Below are 26,383 nucleotides of genomic sequence, written 5' to 3'. Positions count from 1 at the left end.
GTGAAGAATGAAAACAAGGAGGTACACCAAAGAAATTTTGTAATAAAGGGTAAGCTCAACGTTCCACAGACTAGACACAACACAGAGGTAAAATTTCTAGATACAGTTGTACCGTAGATCCCCAATGCCCTGGAACTTGAATGTTTTGGCTCCCGAACATCACAAACCCGGAAGAGATTGTTCCAGTTTATGAACGTTATTTTCAAACCCGAACATTCGACGGGGCTTCCGTGGCTTCTGATTGGTTGCAGGAGCTTTGTGCAGCCAATCAGAAGCCATGATTTGGCTTTCAAATGTTTTGGAAGTCAAACGTACTTCTGGAACGGATTCCGTTCGACTTCCAAGGTACGACTGTATCCTCAATGACTGTGCCTTAGAATAGTTAGTCTTGGAATCAACCAGAGAGATGGTGACCCTAGACTTAATCTTGAGTGTTTCCTAGCCAGTTGGGAGCTGTGACCATGATGCTATTAAAGTACAGTGGCACCTCTAGTTACAAACTTAATTCCTTCTGGAGGTCCGTTCTTAACCTGAAACTGTTCTAAACTAGAAGCGTGCTTTCGCTAATGCAAGTCTTGTCCAAATGAAGAGATAAAAATAGGAACTTTGGCAAAAGAAGAAGAAAAAGGAAGCAGACATAAGGCATGCAAAACAGAATGTGAGGAGCACATTGCTAAAAACATCAAACCCAAGAATATTAACTTCTTCAAACATGTTAGTTGCAGGAGTCCGTCTAGAGAGGCGGTTGGACACTGGGATGATAAAGGAGTCAAAGGTGCTAAGCAGGGCGGGATTTGGGCTGGATGAGGCGCTAAGCTACTGAAGGTAATGGGGCCCTTTATATATCTGAGAGCCAGTGTGGTGTAGTGGTTAAGAGCGATGGACTCGTAATCTGGGGAACCGGGTTCGCGTCTCCGCTCCTCCACATGCAGCTGCTGGGTGACCTTGGGTCAGTCACACTTCTGTGAAGTCTCTCAGCCCCACTCACCTCACAGAGTGTTTGTTGTGGGGGAGGAAGGGAAAGGAGAATGTTAGCCGCTTTGAGACTCCTTAAAGGGAGTGAAAGGCGGGATATCAAATCCAAATCCAAATCCAATCCAGCTGTCCTTTGTCAACAACAAATTGTCGCTATTTTTTGTGTTGAATGTATGCTATATGGTAATTTATGGACCTAATAGGTATCTAAAGCCATTTGCACATAACAAAATATGTATTTTTTGAACTGAAATACATTTAAGAAGTATATTAAGAGTGAAATACAATTAAGAAGAAGTATATTAATAGTGTTTTTTATCTTATATTTTGGAAATGTACATCCAGTTTTTCCCCCCTTTAAATTTTTTTAAAGAGAATGGGGCCCTAAGGTATAGCTTGTTTAGCTTATACATAAATCTGGCACTGGTGCTAAGGGAGGAAAAGGAAATTGCAGATAAGCTGAATGATTCTTTGCACTAGTCTTCATGGTTGATGATATACGGCAGACCCCAGCACCAGAGCTAACTTTTGTAGGAAGGGAAGTCTGACCAACAGAGGCAGATAGTGTTTATGAGATACAGCTTTAAGCCTAATAGAAGAAAAAAATAAAAGCTGACAAATCATTGGGTCCAGATGGTATCCACCCAAGAGTTCTCAAAGAACTCAAATGTGAATTTGCTGATTTTCTAACAAAATTATGTAACGTGTCCCCAGATCAGCTTCCATACCTGAAGACTGGAATACAGCCAATATAGCACCTTTCTTTTTTAATGGGATCATGGGAATCCTGGAAATTGCAGGCTGGTTAGCGTAGGGTCTGTCCTGGAAAAACTGGTGGAAGCCATTGCTAATGATAAAATAACCATGGTTACAGAAGAGCTTTGCTGAAGCAGAGCTATCATGGCACCTGCAAAGGATGTCCTGTGTCATGGACACTCTCTTTGAGTGTGTCACCAAGCATTGAGATACACATGACAAAAAGCTTTCAACAAGGCATCTCACTGATGACTCTTACGCGAACTCCACTTTCATGGAATAAGAGAAGAGGTCCTCTTGTTGATCAGGAATTGTTAGGCAAGAAGTAGAGAGCAGGAATAAATGGCCAGTTCTCTGTATGAAAAGATGTAAGGGGAGTCCAGCCCCACCTCCACAAGGATGGGTACTGGGACCTGTGCTTTTTAATTTTTCCATAAATGATCTTGTGTTAGGGTTAATCAGGGAGGTGGCCCCATTTGCTGAGCATGCAACGTTCTTCAGGGGCATTAAACCACGAGAGATCGTCAAGAGCTTGAAAAGGACCTCTCCAAACTGAGTGAATGGGCAATAAGATGTACCTGGACTACAAATCCCATCAACCCTGACCTGTGACCATGCTGGCTCGAGGCCTATGAGAGACCCATTCTGATTTAAGTGTTCTTTTATCATTCTGTATTATATGATTTTGTTTATTTTATGTGTAGCCCCCACCCCACCTTGGGATCCACAAAGATAACAGACAGCCTATAAATAGTTCAAAAAATACCGCTGTGCTCTCTGAGGAATATTGCAATGGATTATGCTATTAGTTTATGTTTCAATGATACACTGAATACCAGTGCACTTTTTTAATCATATGGTTGACTGACTGGCGATGGCGTCTGGCTAAGTAGAGAAGACCTGCTATCAGCATGCGGTGGGCATCTGGTGATAGGACATCTGGCGTTGATTGACAGGAAAGGAAGCCTACAGGAGAAAACTGTCTTGAGCAGCATAAATTACTGAGCCTCTGCCCAGAATCATCTATGAAGTATCCCTGGTGTTAACCAGAGTGCTACGTTTAAAGTTAAGTGTCCATCTCTGCCTCTGTTGCAGTCAAAACCCAGTCAAAACATTTTTAGCAATTCTGCGAGGGGCTGCAGCTACGATGAGGAATGAGGCGGGTTGACGTTTGCAAGGTTTGGAGGCAGGTATGGCGACCCTGTGTGCACTTCTGACATCTGGAAGGATGTCAACGCAGCGTGCAGCAGCTGTGAAACAGGAAAAAGTCCATGATAGGGATCATTAGGAAAGGAAGGGAACATAGATCTACGGCATGACCGCGTTTGGAATACTGTGAACAGTCCTGGTTTCTTCACCTCAAAAAAGACATTTTAGGGTTAGGGAAGTTTCAGAAAAGGACAACCCAAATGAACAAGGGGATGCAGCGACTCCCCATGGGAGGAAAGTTTGCGGCATTTTTTAAAAAATTGTTTTCTGTTGCAGCATTTAGGGCTTTTTAAGAAACGCGGGTGGCACTGTGGTCTAAACCTGCAAGATCCCCCAAACAATTATGATTGTACAACCTTATATGCAGGGCCAGATTTAGGTGTGATGAGGCCCTAAGCTACTGAAGGTAATGGGGACCTTTATATGTCCAGCTGTGCTTTGTCAACAACAAACTGTCACTGTTTTTTTGTGTTGAATATATGCTATATGGCAATTTATGGACCTTATAGGTATCTAAAGCCATTTGCACATGTTGCTGTGCAACCAGTCCATGCAGAATGTAGGTACCCTATATACAGAAATGAGCAAACCAGTGATATTTTAGGGAGCAGGCTAGCAGGCGGGGCCCATTAGTTACATCACAGGAGCCTACACAACACACAGACACTTGCTGTATGTAGGTTTTATTTTATCCGTTTTTTATCTTGTATTTTGGAAATGTACATCTAGGGTTTTTTTCCTTTAATTTTTTTAGGGGCCCCCAAGAGAGTGGGGCCCTAAGCTGTAGCTTGTTTAGCTTATACGTCAATCCAGCACTAAGGGACGCAGGTGGCGCTGTGGTCTAAACCACAGAGCCTAGGGCTTGCCGATCAGAAGGTCAGCGGTTTGAATCCCCATGACGGGGTGAGCTCCCGTTGCTCGGTCCCTGCTACTGCCAACCTAGGAGTGGGAAGGTAAACGGCGTTTCCGTGCGCTGCTCTGGTTCACCAGAAGTGGCTTAGTCATGCTGGCCACATGACCTGGAAGCTGCACACCGGCTCCCTCGGCCAGTAAAGCGAGATGAGTGTCGCAACCCCAGAGTCGGTCATGACTAGACCTAATGGTCAGGGGTCCCTTTACCTTTACCTTTACCTTTAGCCCATCTTTACTCTCAGAGTGGTGAGAAGGGGAAGGGCAGCTCTATGCACACTTTTCAGAGCTCCTTGGAGTCAGAACAGGATGCAAATGAGTTGAGATGTGTGGTGTTGGTTTTGGCCCAGCGCCGCAACCCCACTCCTTGCATTCCCCGCTTTACTGTATTTCTCCGCAAAAATCTCTATATTGCCAACTTTTATAATGCCACGGCGGGGAACAGCTTAAAAACTAACTACAGCATACTGTAACCAGCTGATTGCATTTTCAGCCCTGTTCCACCCTCAAAGCCCAAACCACAGACATTATTCTGCAGCAGCAACAGCAGAAGCAGAAGCGATTTAGCAGAACAACAACACACCCTTTATTTTGTGGCATGGTAATTTAACAGAACAACAGGGAATTTTTTAAAAAAATTGTTCTGCCTTTGTTCTGCCCGATCCACGGTCTCACTTTGTTTTTACAGAGCGCTGCCAACTTTGAAAGCAGACACCTCACTCCTGCAGATGCCACCCGCCTCCACCCCTTGGCAGACGTCTCCCCGCCAACTTGATCTCGGTTCTGCAGAGTCACGAGACAGCTCAGAATAGAATCCCGAGGGCACAGACCTCTGCTCTTGCAGGTGGCTCCAAATTGATTTGGGGGAGCTGAGCTAATGTATCATCATTTAATAGGAACGCACCACATTAAAATGCCACAGAGGGAAGGGGAGGGGGGGAAGGAAAGCAGATCTGCAAATCACAACTACATAAATAGGTCCTTGGGAAGAGAAGAGGAATTGTTAGGGGCTAAAGTTTGGAGAGGGATGGATGTGGGAACCGGGGGGGGGGGGGAGGGAGATCAAAACAGCAACCTTCGTCAAGCTGTATCCTCCAGATATCATTGGCTTACAACTGATGCTGGCTTGGGCTAATGGTCGTTGCAACTCAACCACATCTGGAAAGCATTAGGCTGGCGATGGCTGCCATAAAACATTGGCGAGGTTCTGCCAAAAATCCCTTTTTCTGCAGCCTCCTCTGCAGCCTGCAAACGTAGCCCAGGAATGAAAGTTTTGGAATCCATTAGATTGAGTCCACTGTCATTGTTTAGTCGTTTAGTTGTGTCCGACTCTTCATGACCCCATGGACCAGAGCACGCCAGGCACTCCTGTCTTCCACTGCCTTCCGCAGTTTGGTCAAACTCATGCTGGTAGCTTCGAGAAAGTGGTCCAACCATCTTGTCCTCTGTCGTCCCCTTCTCCTTGGGCCCTCCATCTTTCCCAACATCAGGGTCTTTTCCAGGGAGTCTTCTCTTCTCGTGAGGTGGCCAAAGTATTGGAGCCTCAGCTTCAGGATCTGTCCTTCCAGTGAGCACTCAGGGCTGATTTCCTTCAGAATGGAGAGGTTTGATCTTCTTGCACTCCGTGGGACTCTCAAGAGTCTCCTCCAGCACCATAATTCAAAAGCATCAATTCTTCGGTGATCAGCCTTCTTTATGGTCCAGCTCTCACTTCCATACATTGAGTCCATTAGAACATTGCAAATGACATCGGTGCTTCACCGAAAGGGTCCATCTAGCCTAGCACCTCATTTCTAACAGCGGACAGGTGGATGCTTCTGGGAAACCCACAATCACAGAGAAATCAACCCTCCCCTTACAACTGGTGTTGAGAGGTAAAGTGCCCCTGCCTCTGGATTTTTCACTAGTTAATAGCTATGGAGGAACCAATCATTTGTGAGGTCGATACTGCCTTTCTGACAGACCTGGCAACACAATCTACAGCTACCTTTAGGGGACACACACAGATATTCCCAAGTGCAGGATCAGGCCCTAAACGTGCTCCCCAAACCCATCACTCAGAGCCCAAGAATTTAGCCAAAGCTCCTCTCTCCATGGACTAGTGTTTTCGTGACTGGGGAAAGAGGCAACAGCTGGAATTTGGGTAAGTAACTCTTCTTTCCTTCCCTCTCAAACAGACCCTGGGACTGTTAAGCACTAAATCCTGATCACCCCACACTTGTCATGATGCCCAACCACTAAGGCTTGGGGGAAAAGGACATAGTATTTTCTTAAAAAAAGAAAAATCCTTCATCTGTCATGAAATTTATTGCACCAATTTCTGCTACTTATACTATTCTATTTTTCTTCCTTCAAGGTCAATGAAGTGTACAAGTAATATCGTCATTAAGGGCTCCTGCAGATGAATTGTTTGTTGAGGATCCCTCCTGATTTGCTTGCACAAAGCTTATGCGGAACTTAAAACTCTATCTGGTCTTTATTGAACCTTAGTTCCGATTTGTTTACAGGGCGGTTATGTGAGAACGAGCATTCATTCCAATTTGCTTGCGGAGGGTTTACATGTGTTCCACTTAATCATTCATTCATCCCACATTTTCCAAGGCATTCCCCTGCCCCTGTCAAAGCACGGAAAAGTCTGTTGGCTTTTTTAGTGAGGATTTGTTGCACTAGAGCAACAGAGCTCTTTAATCCACTTTAAGTGTGAAAAGCTAAAGTTCTGGTATTCGCTCGAATCCCTCTCACAAAACACCGGCAGTCTGAAGACACTCTAAATCCCATACATAAAAGTTAAACATAATATAATTTTTGCTCAAATATAATAACAACAAGCCAGCAATTAGCTCCTTCCCCAGGCACGCTGGGTTCACCTTGATACATGCATTCTTGCCTAAACACCTCTTCTGCAAGCATGTTTGAGTAAGGATCCTGCTTAGTGGAATTCAGCTCGCTCCTTAACAGAATCACACAATTCCAGGGTTCTATGGGACACAGATGATCACGCAGACCAACTCTTGCTCAAGGCAGGAATCTTGCAACCCCTGAAAGATGATTGATTATTGCAGGTACAGTTCACATCTCCTCCAAGAAGCATGCATGTTTCACCCTCTTCCCCATTTCAACCTCACAACAACCCTGAGAGGTAGACGAGGCTGAGAGTCAGTAACTAGCCCAAGCTTCATGGCTGAGTAAGGATTTGAAACCTGGCAAGACTCCCATAAAAGTGCCTGGCTTAAAATTCTCTACCCAAAACTTATGGCCTATCCCCAAAACACCTACTCACTATGGGCTCCACTAAAGCAAACAGATGCTTTCGAATTATGGTGCTGGAGGAGACTCTTGAGAGTCCCATGGACTGCAAGAAGATCAAACCTCTCCATTCTGAAGGAAATCAGCCCTGAGTGCTCACTGGAAGGACAGATCCTGAAGCTGAGGCTCCAGTACTTTGGCCACCTTGACTCCCTGGAAAAGACCCTGATGTTGGGAAAGATAGAGGGCACAAGGAGAAGGGGACGACAGAGGATGAGATGGTTGGATAGTGTTCTCGAAGCTACCAGCATGAGTTTGACCAAACTGCAGGAGGCAGTGGAAGACAGGAGTGCCTGGCGTGCTCTGGTCCAGGGGGTCACGAAGAGTTGGACACGACTAAACAACTAAACAACAACAGCAAAGCAAACAGACTAATTGGTAAATGTCTAAAATATATTGAGCACCAGAACATCCTGGCCGCTATAAGGAAATTCGGCCCTTGGTATGTTCAGTTTCCACCTCTCCATTTTGATTCTCTGGCCCCATATCTGCACAAACATTATCCCAAAATACAGACGTGCTTTTACACTTGCTAGACAGGATGTTTTGCCATCTGCGGTACTTGAGGGTCGATTCCAAAAGATTCCACCTGAGAAACGTCTTTGCCCCTGTGGAGATGGCAGCACCGAAACCGCTGCACACGTCCTCCTGTCTTGTACTCTCTACAAAGACCTGAGGAACGAAATCATCACCCCACTCGTACTAACCATCCCAGGGCGCTCAGCCACTGCCACAATGTGCTTCCTTCTATCAGATCAAAATGAGCAGATAACAGCAAAGGTTGCTAGGTTCATAGCAGGGGCAATCAGAATAAGGGCCACTGACTGCTGATTCAGGACTTTAAATTGTGTTTTTATATCAAATTTCCTTTTCTGCGTATACTGTAATGTTTTACTGTTGCTATGGCCATTGGCTAATGCAAATAAAGTTTTATTTATTATTATTTGAAACCTGGTCTCTCCCAAGTCCACTGCTCTTACCACTACAGCCCACTGCCTCTTAGGGATGGTCAATTTCTGCTTAACCTTCCAGTAATGGAGAGCTAACCACCTTTCTGGAACAATCCCCTTCGCTGCTGAACAGCTCTTCCTGCTAGGAAGTTTCTCCTTAGCATTTAACCAAAATATGTTTCTTTGCAGCTTTCCTGCCTGCTGGTTCTTGTCTAGAAAGAGAAACCAGTCCACTCCATCTTCAACCTGTCGGCCTTTCCAATATTTGAAGACCACTGTCCTCTGCAGGCTAAACAAACCCAGCTCTTTAAATTGTTCCTTATAGGATTTCGTTTCTGGGCGACTACTCATCCTGGTTGTCTGAACGCATCCCACAGTTTAGAATTGCATCTGTAATGTTCGACTTTGTCATGCCCATCATTTTCTACCACAGGAGAACCAAGATGCTGTCATCAGTCAGTATCCACCAGACCCCAGCAGTTCAATTAGGCACACCGTTTAAGAGCAGGCCTATTCCCAAGACCAGGAGGTGCTCGCCTGATTACTCTTACTTAATAGCTGAATTTCCAAGTGTTATTGACCGCTTTCCATTTTGCCTGCTGCAAGAAGCATGTGCTTTGTTTTTGCCAACACTTGCAGCAAAAAAGAAAAGAAAAAAGGAGACGCATGCATTAGTCATGCAGTCACTCGTCTCCAGAAAGTGTCACGGTCTGAATTTCACCACTGCATGCTAAAAACATAAGCCAATCAAGCCAATTGCCCATCTAGCCCAGAATCTTATCTTCACAGTGGCCAACAAGGAAGATAGTACCTAGCCAACATAGTTAGTAGCCACTGATAGCTGGATCCCCCATGAACCTCTCTAATCCTCTTTTAAAGCCATCTAAGTTTCCAACGATTGGCTCCTGTCCAGGTTTGTAAATTGTCTTATTTTAAATGTTGTGAGGACCCTCTGCCCTTTAAAAATGTGGGCTTTTGGGGTGGGTGGTGGGTTATTAGGATGTTTTTATTTTTAGTATGTATTTTGTGGTTTTATATTTTGATTTTATTCTGTGAACTGCCCTGAGACCTCCGGGTATAAGGTAAAGGTAAAGGGACCCCTGACCATTAGGTCTAGTTGTGGCCGACTCTGGGGTTGCAGTGCTCATCTCACTTTATTGGCCGAGGGAGCTTCCGGGTCATGTGGCCAGCATTCTGGCGAACCAGAGCAGTGCACGGTACCTATTTATCTACTTGCACTTTGATGTGCTTTTGAACTGCTAGGTTGGCAGGAGCAGGGACCGAGCAATGGGAGCTCACCCTGTCGCGGGGATTCAAACCGCCGACCTTCTGATTGGCAAGTCCTAGGCTCTGTGGTTTAGAAGAAGAAGAAGAAGTTGAAGTTGGTGGCCATCAAGAAGGGAGTTCTATAGTTTAACTATGGCTGTGTGCAGAAGTTCTTTTGTCTTCCTTCCTTTCCTGAATCTTCCAACCTTCAGCTTCACTGGAAGTCCATAGTTTCTGGTGTAGTAAGAGAGAGGAGACCTCTCCACTTGCTCCACACCACGAATAATTCTATGTAGCTCTCTCACGTCTGCTGTTAATTGTCTTTTCTCTAAATTAAAAGAGTCCCAAATGCTGCAACCTTTGTTCATAGGGAAGTTGCGACATCCCCTTTTTCCCAAACTTTTCCAGCTCTACAATACCCATTATGACTCCAGGTCTCATTCTTGGTCAGTTGCCATCAGCTCAGACCCCACCAGCATACCTGTTAAACGCTATTGTTCTGACATGCACCTCTTTACACTGGTTTACTTGGAGCTGCTAAACCACTGAGCCTCTCAGGCTTGCCGATCGGGAGCTCGGCGGTTCAAATCCACGTGTCAGGGTGAGCTCCCATTGCTCTGTCCCAGCTTCTACCAACCTAGAAGTTTGAAAGCACACCAGTGCAAGTAGATAAATAGGTACCACTCTGGCACTCGTCACGGTGCCCCATTGCACCAGAAGTGGTCCCAGGGCACTCAACCACTGCCACAATGTCCTTTCTTCTATCAGATCAAAATGAGCAGATACAGTAACAGCAAAGGTTGTACCCTTTTTGGAGCTCTCCATAATCCTTTTCCCTTCCTTTTAACAACCTCAAATATGTTAAATGCGAAGTGCCCAAAAGTAAAGCAGAACGGTTTTTACACAGAAATGGCAGTTGTGCAATCAAAGCATGACTGGCAGATTATCAGCATTTTGAGGACAGGAGGAAACAGGAAACAAGTAGCCAGAGTAAGACGTGAGCTTATCAGGCCGTCATGCATTTTAAAGACCTAATTCTGAAGATATGTTATGAAGATTCTCACAAAACAGGTGATGAGGCAGGATAAACCTATAACTGGACGGCACTTGTTCATATTTATTTTGAGTCCCTTTTCATATACCACCCTTGAACAAAGCTTCAAAGGTGGTTTACAAAAGCAAGATAAATAGGAACAAAAACACATGAATATCCCTTCAGACAGAGAACCACAACGCTGAAGACTAGAATAGCCTTCTCCTCCCTGACATGGTAGTTTTCTATGTGCAAATAAGGGAACTTCCAGCCTGCCACTGTCTGGGGGCGAGATTCAATCACATGCTGCAATAGTCAGATTGGGCAATTATAGTGCTGTGCAGGATCCTAAACAACAAACCCAATTTCTCCCAAAGGCTAGACTTCTTGCAATGAGGAAGGTGAGGGTCAGGTAAGGTGAGAGAAGACTTGCTTTGATGCAACATCCCAGGCATAGGCAAACTCCGGCCCTCCGGATGTTTGGGACTACAATTCCCATCACTCCTAGGTAGCAGGACCAGTGGTCAGGCATGATGGGAGTTGCAGTCCCAAACATCTGGAGGGCCGGGGTTTGCCTATGGCTGCAACACCCTCTAACTCAGTGATTCCTAAAGTGGGCAGCAGCATCAGCCGGGGGGGGGGGGTGCGGGGTGCTAAGAGGCAAGTGGGTTTCAGAGGAACACTGGAGGTCTAACGACTACCATGCTTTGAAAATCTGGTATCAAGTCCATCAATTTCGTTTAATTCGTTAAACTAAATAGTTTTAATTGGATTTGGGATAAATGTGCAGTTGATCGTTACTGTTTTGAATTTTATTGTGCTATTATCTTCCTTAATGGGTCATGCGAAGCGCTATTCTGAACGATGTTTTTTATAGAAGGCGCTGGGGATGAACGTATGGGACCAAGGGGGCGGCAGTGCCCCAAACAAGTTTGGAAACCACCCATCTAACCTCCCCGCAAACAGATTCATGGAAATAGTGCCGTCTAATTTCCCTGCAAACTAACCAGGGGAAATGCTACATAACCTGGTCGTCTGGAAACACCTGATTCAGGGAAAACATTCTGCTTTACTAACCCCTCCTCCTTCCCGGTCTGAAATGGTACTACTCTGACACAGGTCCACCAGGTCACTCACGCTAACCTGCTCTGCACCTCAGAGAAGCCCCCTTCCCCCCCCCCCAAATCAACAACATGAAATGATGGGAAGCAACTTGCTTTTCACACAGACAGGTTTTTAAACCCAGGCAAGCCTTCTATTGATTGCATTTATATCTCACCTTTTCCTCCAAGGAGCTCAAAGTGGTGTAAATGGTTGCTTGGGACAAAGGCAAGAGATAAACACGCTAAAGAATTAAATGCTTCTCCCCCTGCCCTCAGTTATTCCTCACAACAACACTGTGAGGTAGGCTAAGGGGAAGCAGCTGGCCCAAGGCCGCTCAGTGAGCTTCATGGGCCAAATAGGGAACTGAACCCTCATTTATCTCATTTCCTAGTCCTAACCAATTTGTCCCTCTGGGAAGGGTCCAAAATGAAGCAGCACTGGCAGGGTGTTGGCACTATTTATGGCTAGAAGGGAAAGGGTGCTTAACCCTTTCTCTGCTTGGTGCTTTCAGGGCCAGCTCAGAATCCTTCAGCTGCTGCCACTGCTGTGAGTTTAGCCACCTTTTTACTTCCATGCAACGAGTTCTCTAGAGCAGGCTTCCTCAACCTCACCCCTCCAGATGTTTTGAGACTACAACTCCCATCATCCCTAGCTAACAGGACCAGTGGTCAGGGATGATGTGAAGTGTAGTCCCCAAACATCTGGAGGGCCGAGTTTGCCTATGCCTACTCCAAATGTTTTGGGACTACAATTCCCATCATCCCTGACCACCTGTCCTGCTAGCTAGGGATCATGGGAGTTGTAGTCTCAAAAAGATCTGGAGGGGCGAGGTTGAGGAAGCCTGTCTAGAGCCTGGTAAACGTGTTGGCATCCATCTGTCTCGACAGGCAATGGAGTGCGCCTCCAAGGGTGAGGTCAACGCCCTGGGTTAGCAGCACCAAAGTCACCTCCCCAGGGCGCAAGCCTGGGCAGTGTGTCTGGAGGTCCTGGGCTGCCCAGGTGACAACCTGCCCACCTTCACAGCCTGGCTGATGTGGTCCAAAGGCAAGCAGAGCAATTGGTTTGGCACCAGCTTGGCTGCAGCAGTTGCCATAATAATAATAATAATAATAATAATAATAATAATAATAATAATAATAATAATTATTATTATTATTATTTATTATCTGGCTGAGTCTCCCCAGCCACTCTGGGCGGCTCCCAGTTGAGTGGTAAAAGCAATACAGCATTAAATATCAAAAACTTCCCTAAACAGGGCTGCCTTCAGATGTCTTTTAGAGATAGGATAGCTGCTTATTTCCTTCACATCTGAAGCGAGGGCGTTCCACAGGGCGGGTGCCACTACCAAGAAGGCCCTCTGTCTGGTTCCCTGTAACCTCACTTCTCACAATGAGGGAACTGCCAGAAGGTGCTGGATCTCAGTGTCCAGGCTGAACAATGGGGGTGGAGACGCTCCTTCAGGTATACTGGACCGAGGCCATTTAGTGCTTTAAAGGTCAGAACCAACACTTTGAATTGTGCTCGGAAACGTCCTGGGAGCCAATGCAGATCTCTCAGGACCGGTGTTATGTGGTCCCGGCGGCCACGCCAGGTCACCAGTCTAGCTGCCACATTCTGGATTAATTCCAGTTTCCGGGTCACCTTCAAAGGTAGCCCCACATAGAGCGCATTGCAGTAGTCCAAGCGGGAGATAACTAGAGCATGCACCGCTCTGGTGAGACAGTCTGTGGGCAGGTAGGGTCTCAGCCTGCGTACCAGATGGAGCTGGTAGGCAGCTGCCCAAGACACAGAATTGACCTGCGCCTCCATGGACAGCTGTGAGTCCAGAATGACTCCCAGGCTGCGCACCTGGTCCTTCAGGGGCACAGTTACCCCATTCAGGACCAGGGAGTCCCCCACACCCACCTGCCCCCGGAAGGAGGCATAGAAGGCTCTATCCAACTGCCTTAGGGACTCTGCTCTGGGTTTGTGTAGAATTTACTCCTTAGCTCTCTAATTAGGGTCATCCTTATACTTATTTGTACCGTGCCTTTTCCACAGGCAGCCCAGAACCTCCATACACACTGCCCAGGGTTGTGGCTCAGAGAGGTCACTTTTGTGCTGTCAACGCAGGTGGTTGACTTCACCCCTGGAGGCCCACGAAACAGACGGTTGCCAGCAATGACAAGAATTGCGGAGTGAGGGGGAAATGAACCACAAGCTGATTCCACATGCTCATCCTTTGCCACAGCATCAGTTGGCGACTGGATGCCTGGCAAAGGGTGTGTGTGGGGGGGAGATCCAGCCTTGCCCCACCCACAGAGCTTCCCTTTACAACCGAGCCACTTCTCACACACTCGGCTGGGAGTCGCTTACACGCCCGTGTGAGTGAACCGGAGGGCATGATGCAGCAAAGCATACAAGGAATGCCTGTGGATGCGCTTAGCTGTCTAGATTAAAGAAATTATGTTGACAGTTTGTGGCGATGTGGAAGGGATGGGGAGGGGCGGCTGTCACGGAGGAGGCGGAAGGAAAGAGAGAAAAGCAAGAGCGACTCTCTGCCGGCTCCGCGCAGGCCAGAGAGCAGATCAGCCCTTCATCAACTGAGTACCAGGCAGATGCTTTGAGCTGCAACACCTTTGAGTCCCAGGTTGTGGGCACAAAAGATCTGCAAGGCATTTAGGCTGGCACAGGGTGATGGAGGGAGCTGTTGCACTTGGGTCCGGCTTATGGCCTTGCCACAGGCATCTGCTCAGCTGCTGGGCATTGTGAGAGCCCACTGGATCAGACCAATGACCCATCGGGTCCAGGGGCGTACGGTGAAATTGTTCAAAGGGGAAACAGTTAGGTCCAGAGGTGCCAGCTTGGAAGAGTGATGGGGGGGGGCGCTGTTGACGTCACAGTGTCCTCACATCATGTCTGTGAGCATCTTGTCTTCCTCAGTAAGCCAGGCCGAAGCTTCCCAGGCTTTGGGAAGGTGGCAGGAGGGCTCCTGGACCCATCAGAGCATTGCACCTCCCTCCCTAAGCCAGATAGGAGCTTCCTGGGGTTTGGAGACATCAAGGGAACATTTAGGGGAGTAGCCTAGTCCCCCTTGTCCAGGGGTCAGCAACCTTTTCTTAGCCGTGGGCCGGTCCCTCATACGTTGTGGGGGTCCGGACTATATTTTGGAAAAAATAAATGAACGAATTCCTATGCCCCACAAATAATCCAGAGATGCATTTTAAATAAAAGGACACATTCTACTCATGAAAAAACATGCTGATTCCTGGTCGGATTGAGAAGGAGATTGGGCCGCATCCGGCCCTCAGGCCTTAGGTTGCCTGCCCCTGCCCTAGTCCAATGATTCTGGTCCCACAGTGGCCAACCAGATGCCCATTATGGGAAACGCACAGGCAGGATCCGGGCACAAGAGCGACTCTCCCCTCCTGTCGCTTCCCGCAAATGGTATTCAGAAGCATTGCTGCTCCAGCTGTGGAGGCAGAGCAGAGCATCTCCTCCATGAATTGGATCAGTTCCTCTTTAAAAGCCACCTAGGTTGGTGGCCAGCATTGCCTCCTGTGGCAGGGAGTTCCAGAGATTAACCACACACTGCCTGAAGAAGGACTTCCTTTGATCCACCAACACTCAGCTTCATGGGATGTCCACATTGCACCAGATGGCCTTTGGCCTGATCCTGCAGCCAAGCGCTTCTTATGAATCACCTCAACTATGAATTGGCCAAGGGGAGTGGGGAGGGTTAAGCAAACCCCTCTTTCATGGCCTCCCCCCCCCACATTATGCCGCCTTTGTCAGGTTGCTGCTGACAATGAGAAGGTATAGGAAAAAGGTGTAAAACAGCAGCTTTGCTGGATGATATGAAAAGTCCAAAATCTTTATTAGGCCACTGCTTTCCATCAGCACAACCAAAAACATTCACAGCAAACTCAGCCCTCCAGATGTTTTGGGACTACAACTGCCATCATCCCTAGCTAACAGGACCGGTAGTCAGGGATGATGGGAATTGTAGTCCCAAAACATCTGGAGCAGGCATAGGCAAACTCGGCCCTCCAGATGTTTGGGGACTACAGTTCACATCATCCCTGACCACTGGTCCTGTTAGCTAGGGATCATGGGAGTTGTAGTCCCAAAACATCTGGAGGGCCGAGTTTGCCTATGCCTGATCTGGAGGCCCGAGTTTGGTCTAATAAAAGGGATAAGGATTTTGGAACAACAAGCAGTTTGGGGAGTTGGAAGTGTGAATAAATGCAGAGCATTGTTCTCACACATTACAATGCAGGATACTTGTGAAGTGTGGACATCATTTATGACACACACTCACATGTTTAAGCGGCTGGGCAGATTAGTGCAGCTGGGAACCCCCAACTCTTTCTGAATTCTCACGTACATAGGTGTGCAAAGGCTGTGTGCATTCACCGTACATGCCAACTCTTTTCTGCTTTACAGGTTACCATTGTTTGCTCGGCTGTGCCGTGGAAGTCACAAAAGAGTGCCTAGCATTTAGCACCCGTTTGGGAACGCTGCCTCAATAAGCTTCCCAGAAAACATGTACAGTCGGGCTACAGTCATACGCTGCTTGCGAGGGTCCTGTGGAAAACACTGGCTGAAGCACACACATTTCCTGCAGGAACACTCATTCGCAGCGCTGTCTTTGCACTTGAACATCTGCAAGCAGACGGTCTCATATTTGGTTTCGGGCATCTCCCGGTAGGGCCAGGAATGGCTTCTGCCTGAAACCCAGGAGAGTGTAGATCGTACTGAGTGAGCTACACAAAGCAGCGTTCTGCATAAGCTGCTTTCTCTGTTTGCATAGGCCTTGGTTCGGCAGTATAGCATCTGCTTTGCATGCAGAGGACAACAGTTTTGATCCCTGGCATCTGCAGTTAGGGCTGGGAATGTCTCTTGTTTGAAACCCTGGAAAGGGGCTGCCAGTCAGTGCAGAGGACACTGAGTTTCATAGAATCACAGAACTGTCAAGTTGGAAGGGGTTCCAAGGGTCATCTAGTCAAACCCCTACAATCCAGGAATCCTTTTGTGCCAGGGCTTAAACCCACGACCCTGGCATTAAGAGTCTTCTGCTCTACCAGCCTTGCCATACTGCAGGCTATGGACCTATGATCTTCATATGAGGCAAGTCTCTATGTATTCTCTCCCTCCCTACGGTTTAACCAAAAATGTAACTTTTAAGCAGCATTTAAGCCACAGAATGAAGCTGCCTACGATGGCAATTAGCGAAGGTTGGATAGGCACCTATCAGGAAGCCAGGGAGGCAGGAGAACCTCCTTTTTGAAAACTTTCCAAGAAAAAGGTTGGGCAAGGACATGCTGGGGATGTATAGGATATCCTCTTGCCTTCGGGCAATTGTTGCAGTACACAGCCAGCTGGCTCGTAGCCAGCTCTCCAATTAACCTGCCATCAAGTGCCACATCAAAGCCAGACCAGTATTCCCATTGTAAGGATGAGAGGCTGAGGCTTAGAGAGAGGTTTTGATAGCAGGCACAAATGCATTTTGATTCTCCTGGAAGAGCTGGAGGTCATCTTCAAGGTGCAGGGCTGTATTTTGTAACTATCTCTTTCTAAGAATCAAAACCTAAAAAGGGGAGTGCTGTTGGCATTATACAGTGTTGCCCCCCAAATATTGGCAGGTCAGGATCTAAGGCAGCTCAGCTGAGAATACATAATTCCAGGGTGGTGGTGGCAGTGGGGTCTTCACGACACACCCTTTTCAACCTAGCAGCGTCCATCTGTAAAATGGGAAGAGCAACTGACTTCAAGGAACAGTTCCTAGAGCAAAAGAGAGCTGTTGAAGCTGAGAAGCGGTGCCTTGCAACGTACAGTTTCCATCCCTTCAGGTAAAACAGCCAGCAAGTCAATAATATAAATGGGATAAAGATACACGAACACGCAGAGCTCCCGCTGTCTCCATCACTCAACGCCTGCTGGAGCAGACAAGTTGCCCACAGCCTCCAGAAAGATGCCCCCGAGCCCAGACTTTGGTGACCCTCTGGTGAAAAAGAGGTTTAGCGAAGGCAAAACCACTGGAACATCTTCTGCCTTTGGCAATAGGTCAAGACACATTCCAGAGGGGGCATTGCCAGCGAACCCAAGTTTGCAGCAAATGTTAAGAGGGGATCTCTCAAAGTATGAAAGACCTGAGCAGTACAGGGATTTATGAAGGTAGAACTGTTTGCATGAATGCACGTGCGCACACACACACACACACACACACACAGACTTGTTGCTAAACACAGTCCATATAAACCACACTGGGACAATGCTGCCCCGCCTTATAGGACTGTTGTAAAGAGACGGCAGGTGCTTTCGAGTCTTTAAAAAGTGACACAAGTGCTAAATCACATCACCAGCAGCACAACCTCCTCACTCCGCAAGCAGACAGGCAGTGAAGTCACAAGATGCCCATCTAATCTCCGAAGCTCTCCTCTCCTCTCCTCAGGCACCTCATTGTGCATGCCAGCCAAATGCCAGGCAGACTCAGCGCCTTCTGCAACAGTGCCACCACCTTCACGAACCAAGCTCAACATTATATCATTCGGAAGCCTTTGCATATCTCCGGCTTTTTAGGGAACATTTCCTGAGCGTGCCCTGGCACAACCGTAGATAGAAACCGTACGTAGGTGGTGTTTGGAGGGGGGGGAGGGGGATCTTGCAAGGAAGGAGAGGGATCAAGGTCTTTTTCCTAACCAACTCATCAGCCCTGCAAATGCTCCCTTAAACCAAGTAATAACAAAAACACAAATCCGTCCTTTTGCTCTGTTGAGGAGCTGCGACAACCGAAGACCATGCCAAGACCAGACAACTGGTTTTTGCAAGGAGAAGGGGGGGGGGGAGGGAGGCGAACGGATCAAAGTCAAAACCCAGACATGTCCTTTAGCAGAAGATGCTCTGGATGGAAAAGGAAACAAGCTCTTCTTACCTGACCAGCTACAGAACAGCAGCAGCAGGGGAGGCAGGAGACAGGTCAGCAAAGCTCTGGAAGAAAGCCCAGGAGCGTCCATGGTCATTTGCTACTGGAGGGAAGAAGGGGAAAAAAAGAAAAAGAGTTTCATGAAGAGGAAATCAGAGGGTGCTTCTAGCGGCTTGTCTCTCTCTCTCTTTGAGAGAAGGGCAGGCGAAGCCAAGGAAGATGAAGAAAACAAACCCCCGCATCACTCCATCCCCAAAATGAGGAAACCAACCTTACTTCCTCGTCTACAGACATCGGCAGGGTGGGGGTGGGGGAGAGCCCAAACCCAACCTATTTCCCAGAGCCGATGAAATCAGGAGTTCTATGCCCCCCTCCCTCTATCTCCTTCCTCCTGAAACATCTCCAGCTAAAAACGGTTAAAGGGGGATTAATATTTTACAGAGAGGACATCAGGGCAGCGGCAGGGAGACGGGAGGAAGGCGCATCGGGGGGGGGGGGGGAACTGTGCAACAACATCCTTTTCCCGGGTGCCTGGCAAAGCACGTACGCAAACACAGCCACGCAGCCGGGCACAGACTCACCTGGCCAGCATCCGCTGCAGCGCGCAGCGCCCCAGACACGCAGACACACGCGCGCACCTCGAGAATTCGCTCCTCGCTCGCCCCAGGACCGGCGGAAAAAAAATCGCCACTTTTTGCTCAGGCAGGCAGTCACATGCCAAGGCTGCTGGGGTGCCCCCTCCCTTCCCTGTTCCTCCTCCTCCTCCTCTTCCAGGCCTTTCCACCAGTCGCACTAGGAAACCTTAAGAGTCACAAGAAACCAGAAGAAGGGGAGATGTTTTTTCCCCCTTTTTTTGCAGAGGAAAAACATTTCCTCGGAACGGGGCTGGGGTTTGCACGCCTCCCCAAGCAGCAATGCCAGGAGGAGACGGGGCGGCAGAATCTGCAGGGAAAGGGGGAAAGAGACACGACGACCCCCCCCCCCCGCGGACACAAGGAAGGTGGGCTCTTTTGTGTCACCTTTGCAGCCCTTGGACCCTGCCTTGCTGCGCTTGTCAGTCCGCTTGTGTCTCTCTGCAGCGCCTTCTTTGCTCTCTGCTGCTGGTGGTTCAGAGACATCCCACCCTCCTCCCGTTGCCTAGCATTGATGGGGCTCTGTTTTTTTCCAACAATGTACCAGTTCAGGAGAAAAGAAAGAGTCGTCTCCCCCCCCCCCCTCTCTCTAGTAGGCAAGCCAGCTTTTGGGAAACGGCTCCACGCAGTCCTAGTTCTCTTTCCCCCCCAGCTAGCTTTTCACAAAGCAAGCTGGACAGAGGCGATCGGAAGAAAAGGCTGGAGGGGGGGCGGGTTAGAAAGAGCACAAGGGAGGCTGTACCACTACGACTGCCTGCCTGCCTCGCTCCAAGCCAACTTGCTTTTTTTGTGTTTTGTAAGGTCACCCCTGCCTGCCTGGAATCAGCCACACATTGTTTTTCTTAAGGTGGGCTGGGAGAATTCAGAGGCTTCCTCCCCTCCTCTCCCTTTCGCTTGCCCTTCCCTTTGCAAAAGGAGGCAAGCTTTGTCTCCTGAAAAACACTCCTGGGTTCTTCTCCCCAGGCTTTCAAAAGAAGGCTGAAAATGAGACCGGGAGGGAGGGGTCAGGGGGAGAATTGGAGACTCCCTGTTGCACAAAGTCTGGGTTCTGCAAAGTGCTTCCGTCTGAGAACTCTCTCTCCTCTCCCCCACCAACCTAACCACCCCCTGCTCCTCTTGCATTCCCAGCTACCACTCCAACTCTTCCCCAAGGAAAATACAAGAGAGAGAGAGAGAAAGCTGATAAAAGCTTCGGTGAAATGAATGGAAAGCCTGCCCGGGGAATTAGGATGGGACTGTCAGACAAGGGATGCAGGAAGGAGGTGAGCTGATGATGGTGGCAGGAAATAAACAGGAAGCGCAGAAATCAGGAAGGATTTCATTCCAGGGAGGAGGAGTAGGAGAGGGGGGCTAATAGATATTTATTCCTGAACAAGAAGAGAGGGAGCTACCTTTGAAGATAGGGTCCTGAAGCAAACCTCTCTAGCCTAGTAGGGTCTGCTACTGAGATGAGGGAGGGGCCTCCCAAGGATTTAGGCAGGGAAAACTCTCCACCAGCCCTCCTATCTGGGCTCCTTTCTGCTGGAAAGTGCTGGGGAATGGATCTGTGCTTCTGTTCGCAAAATGCATACCATCTCTTTTTAGCTAAGGTAAGGCAGCCTGCAGGGACACGGGTGGTGCTGTGGGTTAAACCACAGAGCCTAGGACTTGCCGATCAGAAGGTCGGCGGTTCAAATCCCCGTGACGGGGTGAGCTCCCGTTGCTCGGTCCCTGCTCCTGCCAACCTAGCAGTTTGAAAGCACATCAAAGTGCAAGTAGATAAATAGGTACAGCTCTGGCAGGAAGGTAAACGGCGTTTCCGTGCGCTGCTCTGGTTCACCAGAAGCGGCTTAGTTATGCTGGCCACGTGACCCGGAAGCTGTACGCCGGCTCCCTCAGCCAATAAAGTGAGATGAGTGCCGCAACCCCAGAGTTGGCCACGACTGGACCTAATGGTCAGGGGTACCTTTACCTTTACCTTACCTTAAGGCAAACTGGAAAGACTGTACAGCCTGCATAGCTGTCAACTTTTCCCTTTTTCAAAAAGGGAAACTCCCTTATTCTGAATAGGATTCCTCACAAGAAAAGGGAAAAGTTGACAGCTATGAGCCTGTGTCTGGCATAGGGTGGTATTCAACTGCACAGAGGAGACCTATGGAAATGAATGGACCCCATTAAGCGATGCTCATTCATTTCAGTAAATTGTAGCTGAACACCACACCCATAGTCTTCATAGCACAGTGCCTCTCCTCTTGCAAGTACCGAGCTAAACTTTTGGGAATCTGCTTTAGATGCTAAGCTTCAGACTTGGAAATGGGCGTTGGGGGTTGGGGAGGAGAGTGCATCTGAGCATGTACAGAATATAGGAAAGAAGCAACTGCAGCCAGACCCTCATGCGTCCAGGCTGACCTGACCAACATCTTTAATCTCCTCCCCCCCCCCCCCGGTTTCAACAGAGAATCAGGAATCACAAGTCCAAGAATAAATTCAAAAGCTGAAGTAGTGTGTTTCTTTAAAGCAAATAAATGCAACTTTTGGAATTTGGTTCCCGGTGAATAAATCGTCAGGGCTTGCTGACCAAAAGGTCGGCAGTTCGAATCCCCGTGACGGGGTGAGCTCCCGTTGCTCGGTCCCTGCTCCTGCCAACCTAGCAGTTTGAAAGCACGTCAGGTGCAAGTAGATAAACAGGTACCACTAAGTAGATAAATAGGTTCGCCAGAAGTGGCTTAGTCATGCTGGCCACATGACCCGGAAGCTGTAAGCCAGCTCCCTCGGCCAGTAAAGCGAGATGAGCGCCGCAACCCAAGAGTCGGCCATGACTGGACCTAATAGTCAGGGGTCCCTTTACCTTTACCTTTAAGGACCCAGGCAGTGGGCCCTCCTAACCTTTTCCTCCGACACCTATTTTTATTGCAAGAGTAATATAAAAGGAGCCCTAGTGGATCAGACCTTAAGTTCTGTACCCACAGTTCCCAGTCACCTGTCTCTGAGAAGCTGCCTCCCCCCAAATTCACATCCTTTGCACCATCTCCCCGTCCCCACTCCACGCAGTGCTAGGCCATACATGTTTGCCCCTTCCTTGCATACATCAATCTGCTCCTTTAGTGTAGACAAATTTACGTCTCCATCGTCTTCCAAGATCAGAGCGATGGGTTTTTGAAGCATCCTATTGGCTTCCAAGGCTGCATGCCGTCAAACATCTCTGCTCCTGTGCTCTGCCCACAAGACTTCGTTCACGAGCTTAGGGGCTGCAACTTTCATTTTTGACATCACTTCCTCCCATCAGCCTGTCCCCCCCTTCCCTCTGCCCCAGGCCCAGAGCTAGTAGTCAAAGGAGGTCAGTGGCACTTGGTGGATCTCTCTAACCTCCTTAGTGGAGACACATTGCTTCAAAGCAGCAGCAGAGCACCACAGGTTTGATCCCCAGCATCTCCTGTTAGGCTCCTTGTCTGAGAGCCGCTGCCAGTTAGTGTAAAAATACTGACCTAGATTTATGCATTTACATATTTACACTTTCAAAACAATATATATATCAAGGCACTGTGCAACATGAAAGAATAAAACCAGCAGAAAGCATTCGTAAAAACATCAATAAATGCCAAATAGCTACAAAGAGAAAATTCATGTTGCAAAGGCCTAAACAATATAGTTTTCAGACACTGTCAGAGGGAAGGGAGGGGTGGTTTTTGCTGAAATGCTCTACTGGCAGGGAATTCCACAGGACAGGGCAGTGGCGTAGCGTGGGTTGTCAGCACCCGGGGCAAGGCAAGTAATTTGCGCCCCCTAACCCGTGGATTTGCGCCCCCTAACCCGTGGATTTGCGCCCCCTAACCCTAACCTCTAGATGTTGCACCTGGTGCGGCCAGCCCCCCCTGCACCCCCCACGCTACGCCACTGGGACAGGGCATGCTGCACCAAGAGCTCCGTCCCTGGTGAAGGCCCACCAAGCCACAGGGGGAACTAACAAAGTGGAACTACCCAGGGATCGAGGTGGAGCACCATGAAACACGTTGCCAGGAATCTGCTCCTGTGAGCCACCTGGCTGCTGCATTCTGCACTAATTGAAACTTCCGGACCGGATACAAGGGCAGCCCCGTATAAAGCATGGAACAGTAATCAAGCCTTGGGGTTGCCAGTCCAGGAATGGTCACCTCTAGTATACTAGTTGGAGCTGGTAAAAAGGCACCCCTGGCTGCAAATAATAATAATAATAATAATAATAATAATAATAATAATAATAATAATAATAAAATTTACTGTATTATTTATAACCTGCCAATCTGACTTGGTTTCCCCAGCCACTCTGGGCGGCTTCCAACAGAATATTCAAATACAATAGTCTATTAAACATTAAAAGCTTCCCTAAACAGGGCTGCCTTCAGATGTCTTCTAAAAGTCTGGTAGTAGTTGTTCTCTTTGACATCTGATGGGAGGACGTTCCACAGGGCGGGTGCCACCACCGAGAAGGCCCTCTGCCTGGTTCCCTGTAGCTTGGCTTCTCGCAGCGAGGGAACCTCCAGAAGGCCCTTGGAGCTGGACCGGGCAGAATGATGGGGGTGGAGACGCGCCTTCAGGTATATTGGACCGAGACCGCTTGCTCCTCTAGTGATAGAAATGAGGAGTACCCTCCAAACAGCATGACTGCTCCACCAGAGGAGAGTTCAACCCCTTCCAGAACAGGCAGGTGACCTGTCGCCCACCCACAAGGCCTTCATCTTTCCAGGATTCAAGTTCAATTTGTTCACCCTCAGCCACTCCACCACTGGCTGCCTGAGCTATCCTCATTTCCCCTCTGCTGCTTCCCCTTCCCTTTCTTGCCAGTGGGTTTTTTTAAAAAAAAAACACAAACTTTTGAGAAACCACTTTCAGACACTTGTCTCTTGAGAAGTCTGTGGGTGGTGTCCCACTGGGGAATGTGGTTTGCCAGCACAAGAACAGGATGTCAGACTGCATGGGCCACGGGGCCGATTCAGCAAACACTGCGCTCCTTGTGTTCAAATGTGAAAGTCCAGGGGCATCAGACCATCATTCCATCAAGCAAGATGCTGGAATTTGGGAACCGTCCAATGAAGCTGAGTGTTGGACAATTTGGGCCAGGCAGAACAAAGTTCTCCACAAAGCGCAGAGGTGAAACTATGGAATTCTCTCGCACAAAACCCAGTGGTGGCCCCCAACCTGGATGGCTTTTAAAGAGGCTTAGACAAACTCTAAGCAGAGACATCACCTTGCCAACAAAGGTCCGTATAGTTAAAGCCATGGTTTTCCCAGTAGTGATGTATGGAAGTGAGAGCTGGCCCACAAAGAAGGCTGATCGCCGAAGAATGGATGCTTTTGAATTGTGGTGCTGGAGGAGATTCTTGAGAGTCCCATGGACTGCAAGAAGATCAAACCTCTCCATTCTTAAGGAAATCAGCCCTGAGTGCTCACTGGAAGGACAGATCCAGAAGCTGAGGCTCCAAGACTTTGGCCACCTCACGAGAAGAGAAGACTCCCTGGAAAAGACCCTGATGTTGGGAAAGATGGAGGGCGCATGGAGAAGGGGATGACAGAGGATGAGATGGTTGGATAGTGTTCTTGTAGCTACCAGCATGAGTTTGACCAACCTGTGGGAGGCAGTGGAAGACAGGAGGGCCTGGTGTGCTCTGGTCCATAGGGTCATGAAGAGTCAGACATGACTAAACAACTAAACAACAACAACAGACAAACTCACTGAGGATGATGAAGAAGAAGAGTTTGGATTTGATATCCCGCTTTATCACTACCTGAAGGAGTCTCAAAGCGGCTAACATTCTCCTTTCCCTTTGTCCCCCACAACAAACACTCTGTGAGGTGAGTGAGGCTGAGAGACTTCAGAGAAGTGTGACTAGCCCACGGTCACCCAGCAGCTGCATGTGGAGGAGTGGAGATGCGAACCCAGTTCACCGCTCTGAACCACTGCCTGCAGACTTTGCAGAGGCATTGGTTTAGCTGATGGGGAAACAGCTGGACTTTGGCCTGACCCAACAGCGCATTTCTTCTTCCTTTAAAGTTTTATTTTAAACACATTTATTCAAAAGCCACCCTACAGCTTTGTCCACTGTCATGATACCACACTCACGTAAATCCACTTCCAGGACCTGGGAAACCCTGTAACAAAGCCTGCATACATCCCAGTTGGATCTAGCGGCACATTTCACAACATCCCTTTGGTTTGTGCTAGATGGGGCTGCTGTGTGTGCCTCTTAGAAAGCCCTCCAGGCTCCCCTGAGATTTCTCAAGATGTTCCTCACTGGGAGAGTTGTAATGATGAGAGCCATAGAGCAGGTGGCTCCTTAGTCTCAAGTCTGAAAGCCACAGACAGGAAAATGAAGAGGGAGCAGCAGAGGGCGACGGGGTCCACTGCTAGCATTATGAGGAAGGGTTGAGGAAGTTGGGTATGTTTAGCCAGGAGAGAAGATATGATAGCCATCTTCAAATATCTCAAGGTGTTATGTACTGAATTGAATAGGATCCAAAATGCAGCAGTCTGATTGGTCCTAGAACAATAGGATCCAGAATGCAGCAATCTGATTCGTCCTAGAACAATAGGATTCAGAATGCAGCAGCCTGATTGGTCCTAGAACAATAGGATCCATAATGCAGCAGTCTGATTGGTCCACAGGAGCCAACCAATCCAGCTCCAGGTGGAAGTGAATCTGCAACCTGATTGGCCTACAGGAGAATCCTGGAATTAGCCAATCACAGGGGGCCCAATGTGTAAATAATGTATATAAAGCAGACATTCTGGGGGAACTTCCATTCCTCCACACCACTATGAGCTGAATAAAGAGCATGAAATCCACTCTCGACTCAGAGTATATTTCACAAGGGCTGTCCCATGGAAGAGGGTGCAAACTTGTTTTCTACTGCTCTGGAGGGTAGGACCTGAACCAATGGATTCAAGTTCCAACTAAATGTTTTAGGGTGAACTTTCTGACAGTGGAACAGAAAACCTTGGAAGATCCTGGACCTTCACTGGAGGTTTTTAAATGGAGGTTGGTTGCCCGTCTGCCATGGACACTTTAGTTGAGATTCCTCTACAGTTCTATGTTTCTATAATAAAATGGAAGGAAGAGCTTCTGCAGCTAAAAGGACCTCACAACAAGCAGATCGCCTAGAGCCATTTCCCCCCATCCATTGCCACTCAAAACAGCTGCAGCAACACCATCCAGCAGAGAGCCCGCATTGAAGGTACTTGCTGTTACAATAATATTTGTTCATTGCTTTTTACACACACAAAAAAAAGCCTCAAAGCAGCTAGTGCAAGTGCTAAAATTCAGAACAACCTACGAGACATTTATAATCCACAACAGAGACAGAAACTGTTCATCTATTGACACAA

At 48.2% G+C, this 26,383-nt stretch overlaps 2 protein-coding genes across 9 annotated transcripts in view; one reads left to right on the top strand and one right to left on the bottom strand.

Annotated features, from left to right (window-relative positions):
- Positions 1–19,764, bottom strand: part of LOC310847024 (tyrosine-protein phosphatase non-receptor type substrate 1-like) — a 111,191-nt gene extending 91,427 nt beyond the window's left edge. Inside the window, exons 1-2 of one of the 8 annotated variants that reach the window (XM_083744405.1) lie at positions 19,432–19,764; positions 18,422–18,512 (exon numbers count right to left, since the gene is read on the bottom strand). In XM_083744405.1, coding sequence (XP_083600531.1) covers positions 18,422–18,512; positions 19,432–19,530 — 190 coding nt within the window. In that variant the 5' untranslated portion in view covers positions 19,531–19,764. Of the gene's footprint in view, positions 1–18,421; positions 18,516–18,683; positions 18,892–18,993; positions 19,395–19,431 lie in introns of those variants that run through there. The other 7 variants (XM_083744406.1, XM_083744410.1, XM_083744407.1 and 4 more) reach the window with 7 other exon arrangements.
- LOC310847139 (immunoglobulin kappa light chain-like) overlaps positions 1–26,383 on the top strand; it is a 450,671-nt gene that overhangs the window by 144,904 nt on the left and 279,384 nt on the right. The gene's annotated exons all lie outside the window — the stretch shown is intronic.

The sequence above is a fragment of the Podarcis gaigeae genome (genome assembly GCF_964106915.1).
Source record: "Podarcis gaigeae genome assembly, chromosome: 6".
NCBI classification, from domain to species: domain Eukaryota; kingdom Metazoa; phylum Chordata; class Lepidosauria; order Squamata; family Lacertidae; genus Podarcis; species Podarcis gaigeae.
This window is presented reverse-complemented; position numbering and strand designations above follow the sequence as displayed.